This window comes from Eleginops maclovinus, chromosome 6 (assembly GCF_036324505.1).
Source record: "Eleginops maclovinus isolate JMC-PN-2008 ecotype Puerto Natales chromosome 6, JC_Emac_rtc_rv5, whole genome shotgun sequence".
In the NCBI taxonomy this organism is placed as follows: Eukaryota; Metazoa; Chordata; class Actinopteri; order Perciformes; family Eleginopidae; genus Eleginops; species Eleginops maclovinus.
Genome location: NC_086354.1, coordinates 15,627,835 through 15,644,642, shown reverse-complemented (window position 1 = coordinate 15,644,642; position 16,808 = coordinate 15,627,835). Strand labels below are relative to the sequence as shown.

General features: G+C 39.0%; 2 protein-coding genes across 2 annotated transcripts in view; one reads left to right on the top strand and one right to left on the bottom strand.

The window, feature by feature from the left end:
* LOC134865408 (phosphatase and actin regulator 1-like) overlaps window positions 1-4,479 on the bottom strand; it is a 38,885-nt gene extending 34,406 nt beyond the window's left edge. The window contains exon 1 of the mRNA XM_063884899.1: window positions 4,276-4,479. Coding sequence (XP_063740969.1) covers window positions 4,276-4,387 — 112 coding nt within the window. The 5' untranslated portion in view covers window positions 4,388-4,479. The remainder of the gene's footprint in view (window positions 1-4,275) is intronic.
* Window positions 4,480-4,980: 501 nt separating this feature from the next.
* LOC134866558 (NAD-dependent protein deacylase sirtuin-5, mitochondrial-like) lies at window positions 4,981-11,355 on the top strand. The gene is made up of 9 exons (XM_063886773.1): window positions 4,981-5,117; window positions 6,328-6,432; window positions 7,020-7,153; window positions 7,577-7,802; window positions 8,493-8,580; window positions 8,678-8,731; window positions 9,750-9,873; window positions 10,037-10,152; window positions 10,335-11,355. The coding sequence occupies exons 2-9, from the start codon at window positions 6,333-6,335 to the stop codon at window positions 10,405-10,407; spliced, it is 915 nt and encodes a 304-aa protein (XP_063742843.1). The 5' UTR covers window positions 4,981-5,117; window positions 6,328-6,332; the 3' UTR covers window positions 10,408-11,355.
* The last annotated feature ends 5,453 nt before the right edge of the window (window positions 11,356-16,808 follow it).

Below are 16,808 nucleotides of genomic sequence, written 5' to 3'. Positions count from 1 at the left end.
CCTGTGTACAACCAAGAAGGGAAGATGGATGCTTGCTTGTTTTTTGGGATGCAGGGCCTTTAGTATACCATAGGTTGGTCTGAAATGTCAGCCATGTGCTGTTTGTGTGTATTCCTGCTTGCGAGAAAAAGATGGGGAGGAGAAAACATAGAGAGAGAGAGAGAGAGAGAGAGAGAGAGAGAGAGAGAGAGAGAGAGAGAGAGAGAGAGAGAGAGATTGGAAGCAGCACTAACAGAACTGATATGCAGTAAATCTCTTGCCACTAATTATCACCGCTTTGTGCAACACTTTTGCTAATAGCCTCAAGTGTTGCTACAAACAGCTAAAAACATTACAAATTCATCAGCCTTCCCACTGGCTCTAGCCCAGCTATTTAATCAGAAATGTTCTTTCTCTTTGAAAGAGAACTGACAGCTTGTATTTGTGATTGCAAATCCGGCTCATTCTTGACTTTGCAGTCACCTTTAGCTGCCTTTTCAATTCCAACAAAAAAGTGCATCATCTGAATAAACCTTCTTTCACGTGATGGTATGCATGCAAATATATTGTAAAATAATGAACAGATAACACATATTTCTAATATAGAGGCTATAGGTACTGCCTGTTTAAACTGTGTCTTTGACATACTGTACTGTAAATCCTCTGCTAAACCCTGCAGGCGCACAGAGCTCTGCAGCAGAAATTTGTCCCGTCCCACCATGCATCTGGTATGTATTGATTGTACTCTTTTGGACAGCAGTGCTTACTGTACAACACAGAGCAGCAGAGAGAGAGAGGCAGGGAGTGGTGGGTGGTGAATGAGTAGAGTTTAGCTTTTTTTTTTTGCCTAATGTGGTTGCTACACAAAGCAGGGTTTTAACTTTAAATTGTGAGACTGAAGATACACGCTTTATGTTTGTGAGCTATTATATTTACATGTCCTTGCATCTACATTTGCATCTATGTTTTAAGTTAATACAGCATGTTTGCTATATGAGCTATCTTCTAACAACTGCAATGCAGAAAGGTCTTGGCTTCAGCTTTTTGTCTATTTTCATTCAGGCCTGGTATAATGGCGGTAGCTCAAGCCTTCAGGGTCCCCATGTCTCCATGCTTCACACTGTATCCAGCAGTTCATCACAATTAACATCTGTACAGTAGGTGTGCTCTGATTAATGATCCATATGTCATACCATTTTGTGGAAGACACTGAGCACAGGTTGACCAGTGTTTTGGCTGCAAGAGCCATAGAAAAAAAAAAAAAAAAGAATCTTAAAATGTATTAGTGGTATTCCAGATTATTATATGCTTTATGATTGTTAAACATTGTGAGCTGTGCCCCAAATTCTGACATGGTAAATTCTACAAAAACGTCATGTATTTATTTGTAGCAAAATTAAATAAGCAAAATGTCTGCCATGTATTATTCCTGTTAAAATCACAACATAAAGCACAAGGGTTGATCATTCGCAACATAACTGTAGTGTCAAACACAACTGTAATCGTACCAGACAGTCAGTCAGTCAGTCAGTCAGTCAGTCAGTCAGTCAGTCAGTCAGTCAGTCAGTCAGTCAGTCAGATCTATTCTTACATGAAGATATCCGACAAAAACTGCATGTCTGTAAATACAGAGACAGAAAGGGTATGTTGATTGTGTGATCAAAGGTTAGAAAACCCAAATATTGTCGGTCTCTTTGGCATGAGAATGTGAAAACCTAAAGAGCAACCTTCTTAAATTCTGAGAGTTTCTTATGTGAAGCATAAGTGTGCCAAGAGAAAGCAGATGGGGCTGTAGTTGAGCTGTTGAATGATGGGGAAATAACAACAAGCAGACAACCTCTTTCACTTAGACGGATGCTGTGTCAGCAGGCAGCGTGTGCACATCATACTAACAAGGGACCAATATGCACGCACGCTAGGTGCTCACAAACTCATGCACGTTGACACACGTTGTGCCTTTTGGCAATAAATCCATAGACAAGATCCCTTGGTAAACCATGAGGATATAGTTGTTCAACCTGTAGGTTAAAAAACTGTATTTTCTCAGCTTTTATTCCAGATGACGAGTGTGCTTGTGTGTGTGTTTTATAACTGGCCGTGATGACTGAAATCAAACCTGTGAAGTAGGTCAAGCATCCATCAACACCCTCATGTTTATGACAGTTGACACAATCTTTAATATCTGCACAGTTAATGATGCCACTATATTGTTATTATATATTTGTGACTGTGCAGGTTCATTTAACCATGAGGCAAATTGAATTAGTGCAGACACTAAGCAGATCAATGCAATAAAGCAATGTTTCATGCATGCTCACTGATACCATTAGAAACCCAGAGAGTATCTGTCATTTGTAAGATGTGGCCTTTTGTCTGCTAAAGTCAAACTCACAGTGAAACTGAACCCTCATAGAAATATGATCCATGTATTGGCTTACTGAGCTGGGTTTCTGCATCAAGAAATAAAGCAACATATCAGCTGCTTATACACTGAACAGCAGAGTTGGCTTTGAACCTTCAACTCATCTCCAAATCAGCGCAAAGACAAACTCACCACACATCAAAAACCAAATTGGATAACTCTCATTAAAGCTGGCAGATATTGGCAGTGTCTTGATATTGTTTGACTGTGTTAGATACTAAAAGTGCAATGTTTGCTTTTGATGAATTGACTGATGAAAACTGGATGCAGACATACTGTGGAATATCAGGCTTAACCATTAAAACGACCCTTTAAACATTAAGAGAAAATCATAGCAAATGCATTGTCCAGAATTACACAGAGATAATAACTCAGTTCTTGTTTCACACGCTTGGCAGCCCTGATCCTTTATCATTATCAAGCACCTGGGCCAACAACTACAAGTATTTTGGTTTCCTTGGCAATAAGCAAGCCAAAGCCTTCTCCTCTTCTTCAGGTGGAAGTGAGTCAACAGCACTTTTGTACAAATCGCCCCCGTGCCATCCTCATGCATGCTTTTTAAGCTCAATGTAGAGTATTCAAATAAAGAAAGAGCATAGAGACACATAACAGTGTCCTGCCATTGACAAGAAACATGTTTCCACAGACCAAACACACACTGGCAGCAAAGCACTACAGAGACTTATCAGAGATAAACATGCTGGAGGGCTTTTTTTTAATTCAACATTCATTCAACCAGGAAAACACAAATCAACACTCTTTTTCCAGAAGCTCCTGGGATCACGCTGCACACCTGGGGGCTGTGAAAACAGCGGCTACATTGTTGGGCCCTGAGCAAATGCACTGGACAAAGGTGCAGTCACTTGTAACTAAATTGGTGATTACAATCCCCTAAACTACATTTGAGACTCCTGTCCTCACTTGAAATAACACAAACCCTGCTAAGTGCTGAAAATATTATTTGAGTATTGAAAAATGTTCGGATCTCATGCTATACCTTTTTAAATCCAATATCCTCTGGAACTGTTGGTTGGGCAAAACAATCAATTTAAATATTTAGCTTTAGGTGACAGATAGGACTAATAAGAGATAAGCTATTTTTTGTTTGTGACTGCTACAGCCATTTTACAGATCATTAAATGACCAACACCATGAGATCTCTAAAGCAGACAGCTGGATGCCGGATGTACATCTTAATAACACTGTAGTGCAAATATGTGAATCCTGTTGACTCAGTCAGCATAAAATGCCAAGTCACCATGGTAACAGGGGATGCAACACGCTTTGTAAAGGGTGATGCTGACAGAACACTATTCACCAAGAGCATCATTGCGGGATCTATTTCAACTATTTATAATGATGTGGTGAAAGAAACGGATATGCCATCAGATTGTGTGCATCACAGCCAAAGCTTGAGCTACTATAGGTCGCGTTGAAGCTTTTTTTTATTATGTAACTGCGTTGAATTACAGTTGTAGAAATTACCAAGCGCTGACGAATTCTCATATGAACGCTTTCTACAGCTATAACATTGCTGCTTAACATCCAGAACCCCTCAATGTTTTCGGAGACACACACGTCACTAGCGTTAGTCAACAAAGTTGCATAACATTTCAGTCACATCCCTTCCTTCTTTACAATCATATTTGGAGCTCTCCATTAATACATTATGGAGTGATAGGCTACATATCACAGGGAAACTACACCAGTTTACAAGATTAGCCTATAGCCTGTAGGGAAAATGCTGTAAATTGTCGTTCGCTTGAAGTGTATTTAATGCGATAATCCTTCCCAATCCACCCACATAAAGACATCTGGTCGTAAAACATCTGACTAACAGATTTTAGGCACAGGGCGGATGGATGTGCGCCTACCTGTCCGCAGGTTGAAGGAGAGTCGGGCTTCAACCAGATATGGGGTATCGCTCTTGGAGCGGAGTCTCCTTATCGGTCTGCGGTCTGTGCTGCTGTCTGGAGTGGTCGCCATCAATTTGAACCAGTGTCCAGGGATAACTGCCGGCCGACTGGGGCAGAGGCAGAACCACGGCCCACTGAGAGGTAGCTAGTGATGGGGAAGAGGGAGTCCACAAACACCGAGAGAGAGAGAGAGAGAGAGAGAGAGAGAGAGAGAGAGAGAGAGAGAGAGAGAGAGAGAGAGAGAGAGAGAGCGAGCAAGAGAGGGGGCGTTGGTGGGATTGATACGGCGTGAGGGAAAAAACACACATGTATTTTTGGGAGGGGTATGTTTGTGTCATTATTATGATGATTTAGGTCAAATGCATTGATTTTGTCGTGGCATCAATGAACACAACATCATTTGCTAAAGGCCTAGCTACTCTCTCAGACATAGGCCTACAGAATGTATTTATGTTGTGGCTTTACCATGATTAGGTACAGAATTGCCTAATCATGCGAAATATTTGCGGTAAGCCAGTCTGCAAACATAATAGGACTTCTATGGTGAAGCATAAATTGCTGCTCTTTTTTTTATTTTGGGGATGAATGAATCATCCTGAATGAATCACACTTACGAAAGTCCACCACCAGATGGCTCTCCTCAACTAAACATTTTTGTCAGTGAAAAAAGTGATTTTTTTCGGAGTAGGATTTACGACAGTTTGGTATGTTTACGGCCTCTCATGATACTTGCAGTAGAGGTAAACAAGCAAACTCGGCTTGACGTTTTGCTCCGAAAAGTGGAAATATAATTTAGCGAGGTAAGTAGATTAAAGTATCTCTATCGGCGCTTTTTCCGCTTAGTAAATGCTACCCCATTATACCATGCAGTCTGTTGTAAATACACACGTTTATATGCGCACGTTAGTTCCTGTTTTTATGACGAATTGCGAGACATGATTTAATCCCAAACTAAAACACGACGTTTTGTTAAAGTAGTTCATTTGTGAAAGACTGTGCAACATGTCATCCAACGTCCACAAACTTCATGCGTACTGCCAGCATGTGAAAGTTAAAGAGGCTGGGAGAAAACAGGTTTAGAGTAAGTTAAAGTCCGTTTAAAAATGGCAAAGAAACTAAAACAGAGTGTAGCTGTAACTATGGAAATGTACAGATTGTGCACAGTTCTTTGAGTTGTGGTGCACTGTAGTCTTTTATACATGAGCTTGGGCCACTTGTAAAACCTGTTTCGACACATTTGAATCGAAGTATGTACAGGCTTGTAGGGTGCGCCCAATGGTGTGTTTGTATCTTTTGTCGAAGCAGGCCGTTTACCTTAACCTGTCTCTTACTTTTACTTCCAACCTGTTCGTTTTTAACTGTTTTTGTATGCATATTTAGTATTATCCTTAACAATAAGCAGGTGTGCATGGTACAAGTCAATAGCGTCATTGTTCTGACTTGCACAATCACAAGAATGCAGCCATACCTGCAGCCATATCTTTTATCTTTTTGTAGTTATGTTTTTCTATGTTATTTAAAGTGAGGCAGTTGCACATATATACGCTCACTTGTTCTGCATTTCCCAAATTAACACACTTTTAAAGATAACACTTTGACATGGCATAACATATAGCAAACCTTTTCCATACGTTATTTCAGCATCACAACTAAAACTTGCTTTTTTCTACCCTTCATTGCGGCTATTAGCCGTATGGCTGAACTATTACAGCGAATGCTGATATATTAGATCCATTTTGCATTCATTTGGTATGCTTTAAGTTACATATTTGGTATCTTGGAAACTTTGGGATGCCTGTTAAGATGTTAAGTGAAGTTCTGTTGGTTTGAACAAAGCTTGGCTGCTCAAAATAATGTTTAATGAAGATTTAAGTTACATATTTCTTCCTGTATTCAGTAATGAAAAGTCATAATGCAGGAAATATAAACAGAACATCTGCATGACGAAATTAAATGAAACACCTTGACTTTGTGTTGTTTTTCATGTGTTCATTTTGTCTTTGACAATAGGGACAATGCTACTCCAGAATCGCGCCGCGATTGCCCTTGGTCTTCGGATGTGCTCCACAAATGTGCGGAAAGGACCTTTGATGGACACAGCAAGAACCAACTCGGGTAAATGAAAGTTCAGTTAGGTCAAATTAGCTATTGTGATTTGTTGCTGCTGTGTCAGGTGAATATTTGCCCTTCCTTTAACATTAGTTGTCAGCCAATCAGGTCATCCTTCCTGACAAGAGCTGTGCATAAGAACTTTTTTCAGAAGAATGTTTAAATTCAATGTTTATAGTAACATTTTGCAGTATGGTGCAGACACATTGTACATTTGCAGAGGGACACAAACAACACTACAATATACAGCTCTGGAAAAAATTGAGACCACTCCAGATTTTTCTTGAATTTCAATCTCTACATGTATGGCAGCCATTCCATCCCAGTGTCTGTTGAATTGCAACACTGAAAAATGTTGCCAGTGGTTTATAGAATACAAATACAATTTTTTTTTTTTACTCAAACACTTATCTAAGTAAGAAACTTAATAATGCTGCAGTGGTATATTTTTTTCAAGAGCTGTATGTCTATAATATTATAATATAAGCAGTCATCATACTTTGGCCAACTCCTATAAGTTAGATAAAATAAATATGTATCAAGACACATAGACAGCAAGTGACTATATCTTGCTCTTCTTTTTATTTTCCCAGACATGTCTGAATTCCGCAAGGTTTTTTCCAAAGCCAAGCACATAGCAATCATCACAGGGGCAGGTGTGAGTGCAGAGAGTGGAGTACCAACCTTCAGGGGAGAAAATGAAAAGTGGAGGAAGTGGCAATCTCAGGTAATTTTCTAAAAAGCAAAACACACTTCTTTTATTTTTGTCTTTTTATGTAGGTCAAACTTTTGAGATAGTCTGATTTCCAGCTGCGGTTCACAGTTGTTGCCGTTGAGTGGGTGTTTCTAATGGTTACATAATACATCTTCAAAGTTCATTGGATTTATCTCAGAAGCAACAGCCAAGAGAAATGGTGTTTGTTGCATAATCTGGATACATGTCGTGGACTGCACGTATATTTATTTACCTTTAGAAAAGAACCAAAAATAATCTTTTATAAAAAAGTATATTCTCCCCTTTAAATCAAGGTGTTAAACCTAATCTCTGATTTTCATTATCTGTGTAATTCTTGCCTCTGAAGATAACATGTTTGACCTTCTTAGCATTTGAGTTTTGAATTAAAACATGCTTCTTTTTACGTATGCACAGGACCTGGCGACCCCAGAGGCCTTCTCTCGAACACCGTCCCGGGTCTGGGAGTTTTACCATTACAGAAGAGAGCTGGCTTTGAACAAGAAACCCAGTGCTGCCCATCTGGCTATAGCCGAGTGTGAGGCCCGGCTGAAGAAGCAGGGGCGCTCTGTGGTTGTCATCACCCAGTGCACAGACGACTTGCACCGACAGGCCGGGTCCAAACATGTGCTCAAAATTCATGGTGAGTTTGGCCAGAACTGCAAGCTACCATGAATTACACTAAAGACCTGACCAAGACCTGATGTTGACTTGATTCTGTGGTTTTCTGTAGCACTGAATACTCATTTTGTAGTTGGGATCTTTCCTAAAATCAAACTAAAGTATAAAATATTTGCCGGTGATGATGGCTGCCGTGTTATATATATTCATGTTGCATTGTTGGAGGAGCTTGGGACTTAAGTTTTTCATTGCCATATCTACACGCTACTGTGCACAGTACAATAAAGCCTTAATCTTTTAAATCTTTATTTCAATGCTTTAAATGTGTTACCACCTTGAGAAAAACTGTGTTAGGGAAACATTTATGATTCATAGTTGGTCTTCAAACAAACATCGCATGCGCCAAAAAGGTTAGTCAGTATTTAATGTCAGTACACCAACTCCAAAAAGTGTCTTTTGATGAAAAAAAGTGCTGATTCTCTTGTTTCAAACTTCAAAATTGTTTGTTTTCACACAGTTCTCGGGTTGATTTATTACAAAAACAGCACTAAAACTTGATTTCTTTGCTCAAATCTTGCTTTGATTAGCTGTGTTTGAGTCAGGAAAACAAAACTATTACTGTCAATAAATTCTGTGGAGGAGGAGATGTTTTCTATTTCTGTGGTGGGACCAAATGAAAAACAGCTGTGTTTCTTTTTATGTGAAACTGCAGGCAGTTTATTGGAGACGCGCTGTGTGAGTTGTGGACATGTGACCATCAACAAGCGGAGCCCCATATGTGCTGCCCTAAAGGACAAAGGGTAAAAGACAGCCCCTCTTGAGTAAACACACACTGACCTCTTCAGTTTGACCTACATGTATCAATTACCCCACTGTGTTTGTTCTATTAATGTACAGCGCACCTGACCCAGATGTTGCTGATGCCCAGATTCCTGTGGATAAACTACCAAGGTGGGATTACTGTCACTTCATATTAACAACTCTATCGTCAGATTAACTGAGCCTTTTTTTTAAACTGATTTTCTGATGCACACTACAGCTGGCGTTTTCCTTTTTTGAAAGGCTCATCAGTCTAAAGACCACAGTTTGCCCGTCATCTTAGGTGCAGTCTGCATGGCAGTAGTAAAACATATCTATATGTCCTCTCGAGGTTTCTTTTCTTTGCAAATACCAGAAGATAAGAGTTTTTCTTTATTGTGTGTGTTCCAGTTTTATATGAAAACACTTTGCCTATAAAGAGCAGGTGAAGAATGTTGTGTTGAAAAGGAAAAACATGCAACCTTTCTTGCACAGACATTTTTATGAGATTCTGCTGGACCTGCTGTTCCTTCCTGCTCTGAGCTCTTTCTCACCACCGGTCGCAGTGGCTTGTGTTATAATATCATGTATGTTATTAAGCTGCCTCTTTTTTTCAATTTGATTCAACTTCAGTTAATTGAATGACTATTGTCTTTGTTATATAATACACAAACTAGTAGATCATTGTTCTTATGAGGAGTTTAACTGGGAAATCATCATTTTTCTGAGCCTAGTGATTTTAGACAAAACCACAAGTGAACTGTGCCAATCATAACATATATTTCTCTGCCTCTCTGGCCCTCATGACTTGGTTGTATGCATTATGGTGACCTGGGAATCAACTGAATTCCCATGTTATTTATATGGCAGTTAGGGTTTCCACATGGGGGCAGTAGCGGGCTATGAAAATATTGGCTTTACTTCTTCACTATAGTCTAGCAAAGGTTGCTAAACAAAAGGAAATAAAAAGAGTGACACACAACTAATAGCAACCTTGATTTGACAACAAAATCATCTTCGCTGCTTCTTTGTTCTTCATTGATTTTGACCATCAAGCATGTTGCATGTATGGCTATACAATCAGTGGAATTAGTGAAGTCTGTGTGGATTAACACTTTGGCGGAATAAAACAATTAATTGTCTAAAGACTGTTTGGTGCTGCTGTATCAAGGTGTGGCGAAAGAGACTGTCACGGTCTTCTGAGACCAAACGTGGTGTTTTTCGGAGAGACCCTGGACTCTCATATCCTGACCAAGGTGGAAGAACAGATGGAAACCTGTGATCTCTGTCTGGTGGTGAGTCATCCTTACTTGCATGTAATATCTTCCTCCTGTGTAATATTAGTACTTCAAACAATATTCTGTCAACATTTTGTAAAGACTGTTCCTTTTATTACAATGCTGTTCAGTAGATTTCAAGCTGATACTGGTGTTTTTGCTCCCTTTTGTTAACCTGTAGGTTGGCACATCTTCGATTGTTTACCCAGCAGCCATGTTTGGTCCCCAGATTGCATCAAGGGACGTCCCAGTGGCAGAATTTAACACCAAAACAACTCCCAAAACTGAGTACTTCACGTAAGCCAGTCACAAAACTGAATTTTCTAAAATACCTATGTTTAAAAAAGTTGTTGTTTAGTAAGTTAAAAGTGATATTTAGGGCCATCTAGTGTAAGAACAGGCTATATCCAGAATCCATAATCCTTTACCCTTTTAACCTAAAATTCTGACCTTGTTTTTCTATGTGTGATGTGGCTCAGGTACCACTTCCAGGGTCCATGTGGAACAACACTTCCCCAAGCTTTGGCGCAACATGAGTCAGAGGTTATTTAAGTTTGTAAAAATAATGGCTTTACAAACAGCAGCGGCTTCTTCTACATGCTAATGCATCAAAGACTTGGTGGGTGGTGCACAGCATTATATTATTACAAATGTTTGCCTTAAAATAAGTTCAGCTGTTTATGCTTGATAGCTGGAGGGTTAAGCTTAGAATTTAACTTGTTAAAACTTCGAGATGGATCTCTTAATACTTGAATATACTGTATAGTTCGATAAACTGGAAATAGGATTTTGTAAGTTTTACATACTTGCTGCCTTGACTTAGGCAGGAGCTATGCAGCTTGGTATACAATAGGGAATGCACTATGTATGTAGTTATTTGCATTGGATATCTTATCCTCAGATATTAGAGGGTATTACTATTCTTATATGATGTTGTTTATTAGATGCTGGTGAGGAATTGTCCTATTTTGCTGTTTATCAGAACGGATTACTTCTGGTGCCAATGGATAATATTCCTTTATCTCTACTTAACCGATGTATGTACAGAGAGTAACATAATCTTGTGCCTTTCAAAACTGTTTACACAACTTTGACCAAATGCTTGCTTTAAACCTTAAGTGCAAATCAACCGATATTACAGTTCCAGAGTACAGAGTTTGCTTTTGACCGAGGACAGAGAGGGTAGAGAGAGGGAAATGTTCTCTCTTCAATCCTAGCCTGATGCAGCACAAACTCCTTCTCATGCTGTTTGAATGTTTCGTATGACATCAATAGTGACATGTCATGGGTTATTCAAAATAGATTTATACACATTTGAGTGTCTGTTTTCCAAAAATACATGTTTAAGATAGAAATTGTCTAAAAATGAAAGCAATCATATATTGGATAACATGATTTTTTTTACAACTCTTGCCTGTAAACATCATGCACAATTCCTTGATGTTGATGAAAACTTCCAATGCAATATTAGAGAATGTTATTATTAAAACACTAAATGTACCTTGGCTGTTTTTGTGTTTTATTATCTGCATTAAAAAATGCAGACTGTACTGTACGGTGTATGTCCCACAAATGAACAGTAGGTGCCAGCATGTAGCTTTCTATCCAAGGTTATACAGTAACTCAACACTATTGTATCCAGTTAGATGTTTCTCTTGGTATGCATGAGTGAGAGGAAATGCAGACTTAAGCACCCTGAGGCCAGATTTGTTACGGCTGAGGCAGGCCGAGGACAAAGTATCAGCCTCAATCATAATGCTGCTGAGGATGGAAACAGTCTGAAGTGAAAAGCAGTCCATGACACAGTAGGCATCTGGTGCCCCAGCTGATCTCTTACATGGATTTCGATACCTTTTTATGTTTTCATAGTATTGTTTTTGGAAGGGTTGTTTAGAATTGTCATTTTAAATAAGTACAAAAATGTGATTTCTTCCAGAATGTGGCTCAGTGTTACCAAATCTGACAGCTTCAATCAAACTTTTGACAATTAGTCATCGCTTACATACTGTATGTCTACTTGCTGTGACCAAATTTAACCAAACATAAACTTCCTCTTCTTTAATTAATAACAATATTATTTCTTCAGAAAAAAAACAAAGCCAAAAGGTGAAAACTACATGAGTCCGAACAAAACATACTTATATAGCACCTTCGTGATTTTAGGGTCCACTCAAAGCACAACACCGCCACCGTTCAACCATTCACACACACATATACAAGATACCACGTGCTCATCATGAGCGATAAACATTCACACACTAACTGGCTGTTCTTGGAGCAATTTGGGGTTTAGTACAGTCACCCAGTCGAGGTTACAGCTCTTGGATATAAGCCGTTTCCTCGTCTGTACTGACTTTGATTGTGATTTATCTTTTTGTATACACTGTGGGGATTAGTCTCATATGATATTACTGTTTTTCTCTTCTAGTTGGTCAGAGTAAATATCCTTCAGAGGTGATATTGTGGTCCCATAACTCACTGAGCGGTCGTTACCAGCTGTTGCAGATCCTTCAGGTCTTTCCTTGTGCTGCTGTACCACACTGTGTGACAGTAGACCAAGACACTCCAGATGGTGGCGCAGAAGTGTATCATCAAGGCTAAAAATCCAACTCCTTTAGCATTTATCTTCATTGACTGACTGGACTAACATGGTTAAGTCACCCAGTGGAAATGAGAGAGACGGAGGGCTAGGAGTCATTAAAATGACCCATGGAAGGTTATGTTCATTAGACAGTGTTATGATAATGTAATGATAGTCGTAAAAGGATTATCTCAAGAGAGCTTCACTGACTATGTGCTTGAGTGGTAGGAAGTGTAGCACACATATACACACTCAGACACAGGTATGTGATCCATCTTCAGTATCTCAGGGGAGTCAAGCTAATTTCATGCCCACTGTAGTTTCAGCCCTCCCGTTATTACATTTTTAGTCCACACAGAATTGCAGGACCATCAACACGCCACAGTTAGTTCACATTGGTGAAAAAAGCACGTGCTGCACTATTTCCCCTCAAGTTGTATTCCTCTTACTTTGTGGTGCCTGACCACTTGCTTTCTGTGCTCAACAATTGCATCCTAATCAAATCCCTTGATCTGTTTCAAAGTCCCGTCACCTGTTAATGAACATACTCATCCTCATTGCCATGATTAGATTTCCTAATTTCCTCGTTTATCACTGCTGCTTCTCCTTCAAGAGGAGGTAAGGCCAAGTCCCATTTCTCATCTGGAGAAAAAAGTACATAAAGGAGCACTTAAGAAAACTCTCAGCCGTCTGATTTGGTCATTTCTTGAACTGCTGTGAAAAAGATCTTCAGGGAGTTGACAACTCGGCTCCCAAGTCCTGAAGCTCATTCATGTATGCAGTTGATAGGGATGGAATAGAAGTGGAAAGGTTCTTGTCTGACCTAAAAAGCCTTGGGGTTAATAGACTCATCATCATGGTTGGCAGCTCTACAAATATCTCTTTGTCTCTTTGAATGAGGTGAGAGATTGACCGGGTGATGGCATCTCTGTTTGTTTAGGCATATTTTGGTTTTAATATGCAGTCTCTGTGTTTGGAAAAAAGCTGAAAGTGGTATTTGATGGCCAGCTGGATGTTTGAGCTGTATGTGTACCGCTATCATTTATTTTCTTTCTGTATGCAGACCTGCAGAAGTGTCAGAGCAAACCAGGTCAGGCACTGTGAAGAGTCATGATCATTACACAGATACACATCCTGTATTTTTTTTTTTGGGGGGGGGGGGGCTACACAGAGCCTGTCGTTGTCAATTAGGCATGGCATGGCTCACTCTGTCATTTCAGGAGTACAGTATCTGTGTTCCGAGTCTCAAAATGTGTGTTCAGTTATTTATTTTCTGAAAGTGAGAAACTAATGATCGAAGGGAGTTTTAAAAGGGGCAAAATTGAAGGGATAAAACATTGTGTAAATGTAGAGTTGTCAATTATACTGCTGTCATGGTGATGTCTTTTGGGTGATGACTGTTCTATCATAATTTTGCACATAACACAAGATTAACATCATTTCTGTTTTTAATGCTTGATACATTAAATGTTTATTGATGTTTTACATAATTGTGTGCCTATTGGATGTGGTCATTTAAAGTTATTTGGTTTCATTCATACCTAAGAAATCATAGTTTGTAATTATGTATCAGGCATGAAAAACTAGAATTCCTTACAGATTTAAAAAACAGCTGTAGACACATTTTATAAAAGGAAATGGAAAGAGTAGTACGGTAAGTACATTTATTTTACTATGTTTGAAAAAAAAGGGATTTTTGTACAGTATTGTCCAGGTTAAGTGTTGGATATAATTTGTATCTTTGCTGTGTATGACAAAATATAAACAAACCATAAACACATGTTAGAATATATAGATTGGGTTTTAAAATACGCGTACCGTACTTAATTTGGCTGCAGAGGAAAATAGAACAACAAAGGCTTAGCTGTTTTTCTATTTATAGCAGATATCAATTCACTGCAAAGGATGCTGGGGCTTTTCTCACATGCACGCATACACACACACGCAAACAGTGCTAGCAACAGGTACTAAGCTTCTCATCGTCTCCTCTTCTTAACCTTTCCCTGAACTCTTTGTTTTTAGAAGAATTGGCTGTGAAGCCAACGGTCTAATCCTTCACTTGCCATGAGAACCATCATAATTTTAAAGTAGCAAAGGCACTAATCCCATTACTCTTTGAACGACCCACCACGCACCCCACAATGTATTATGTGTTGTTTTATTTTTAGTCTTCTGGACCACAAAAGTCTGATATTCCCACACTTAACAGTGCAAAAGATGCAAGAACAAATTATCAGAGATGTCTTTCCCCATATCTGCGACATTCCCCTGATTTATGCTGATGCTTCTAGGTAGCCTGATCGAGAATAGGGACTCAGGTGCAAGCTAATCTTCTCTTACCCTACACTCATTAGGATCAAGGCCAGCAACCGCTTTCTCCTTGTTATTGATCACTGCAGAAGTATTTGAGTCTATATAAGGACAGCTACACAGGCATACTATAGAGGAAGCTCTCCCCTTACTGCCTGTTGAATCCTGTGTGTGTCTTTGAAATTCGATATCCATTTCATATTCAACATCAGGCCTTTTCACGTGTTGTTGAATCTCATCTGTCATGTCTCCAATCAGACTGTGTTCAAGATTGTTTCCTAGATCTCTAACTCTTTATATGACCCTGTGTTACCCACTCAATATTTATTGTATACATATTTGTCGCTTAACCAGCAGGATAGGCCTCTCTAGCCGTCTTAGCTTTTCTATCTCTCTCATTTCTGCCATCACATCTCTCTTACTTTCTCTCTTTCTCATTGCCCTTCCCTTGGATAGGCTTTGCTACATACTCTGTGTCCAAAGCTATTCCCACTCACCAAGTAAAGTGCTGAAATACGGTGTCTAAGAGAAATCGTTACAAACTCAGGAACACAACTAATCAGATCCTTTAGGTTTCAAATAATCCTCCAAAGTCAGACAAAACTATCTGGAAGAAAAAACAAATCAATAATGCCAAAACTTACACTACATACCTGTGCACATTTCCATATTTGTTGGATTTTTACCAACATTTAGGGAATTTGTACTTTTGGCAAGTGTTGGCTGTGTGATCTTCAGACTGATTATGTTTTAATGGTGTATTTTCTGACCGCAGCAACACAATGTTATTAGAACAGTAAAAATAAGGCCCAAGTTATGATAAATCATAATAAGTTCCAAAGATTTCCATTTTGAATTGATCTTTCTTTCACAAATAACTTGAAGCAGAGCTGATTTCAGCGCCTATATGTAGTAATTAGAGCAGTGTTAAGCTTTATCAGTAAGTGAACTCTCTCTATATCTCTCTATCTATCTTAATGTCTCTGTCTCTGCACCACCTTCAGTGAGGTACGTACTTTGGAAGCCAGCCTTTGTGGGAGGAGACAAGACACATGGGCTTGACGCAAACACTTAAACACACACATACGCACATAGATTTGCTCACACATTGCCTCTGCCAGATTACTTGAACTACCAGAAGCTTTAAGAGGATTTCACAAGGGGGTGGGTGTATCACTTGAATCTCATGCACCTGATGGCTATTGATCCATTCTAAGCCTGCAAACAGACACATGCAATAACAGCCACAGTTGGTTTTTCTTGTTGTTATAAACAAGCACCTGACCTTGCGTCTTTATTTTTTTTAGTGTTGTTGGAGGTTATGCAGTGTCCTGCTTCTTTGAAGTTAGGTCTACAGAGCAGTAATTTGAAATAGCACAGCCTTATAATGTCTCTATATCACAAAGATAAAGTTGTTGGAGGGAAAGCATCCAAACAGTATTGCAGACAATATAAAAGAGGAATAAAAACACAAATACACACAATCCCCTTATCTAATATAGTTTGCAGTTCAAATAAATGTGTCTATGAACAGCATAGTCTAGCTCTCAGGCTTATTAGCAATGCTGATGTGAGTGGAATATTAGAAGGGTGGTGTTGTCTGTAATAGAGGAGACGCTGAACGAGTCCCTCTGATGTGTAGATTGATAAGCAAAAGGTTGTAATCAGCAAGCTGTCATGTGAGAAGATGGGATAATATCATGTATACTGTTTAGGGACTGGCAGGAGCTGCATCAGGAGTACATGGTTATATTTTGTATATTATTTCTAACTGTACTTATCCTCAGAAATTCCCTCAGTATAGAATACAAGAATTGGTCGGTGACCCTTTACAATACAATGTCAACCTCTTTTTACCTTATCCTGAAAAGGAAAGAGGTGTTGTTTCAACATGGGGAACAAAATAATTTGTTTACCAAAGGCTACTTTAAATATTTAATTGTATTTCACACATAATTTCCAGACCTCTATTGTTTAACCTCTCATACTAATTATTATAGAGAAATAATGCAAGATATTTAGGAAGGATGTGTATTTGAGTTTAAAAGCTGGACAATATAAT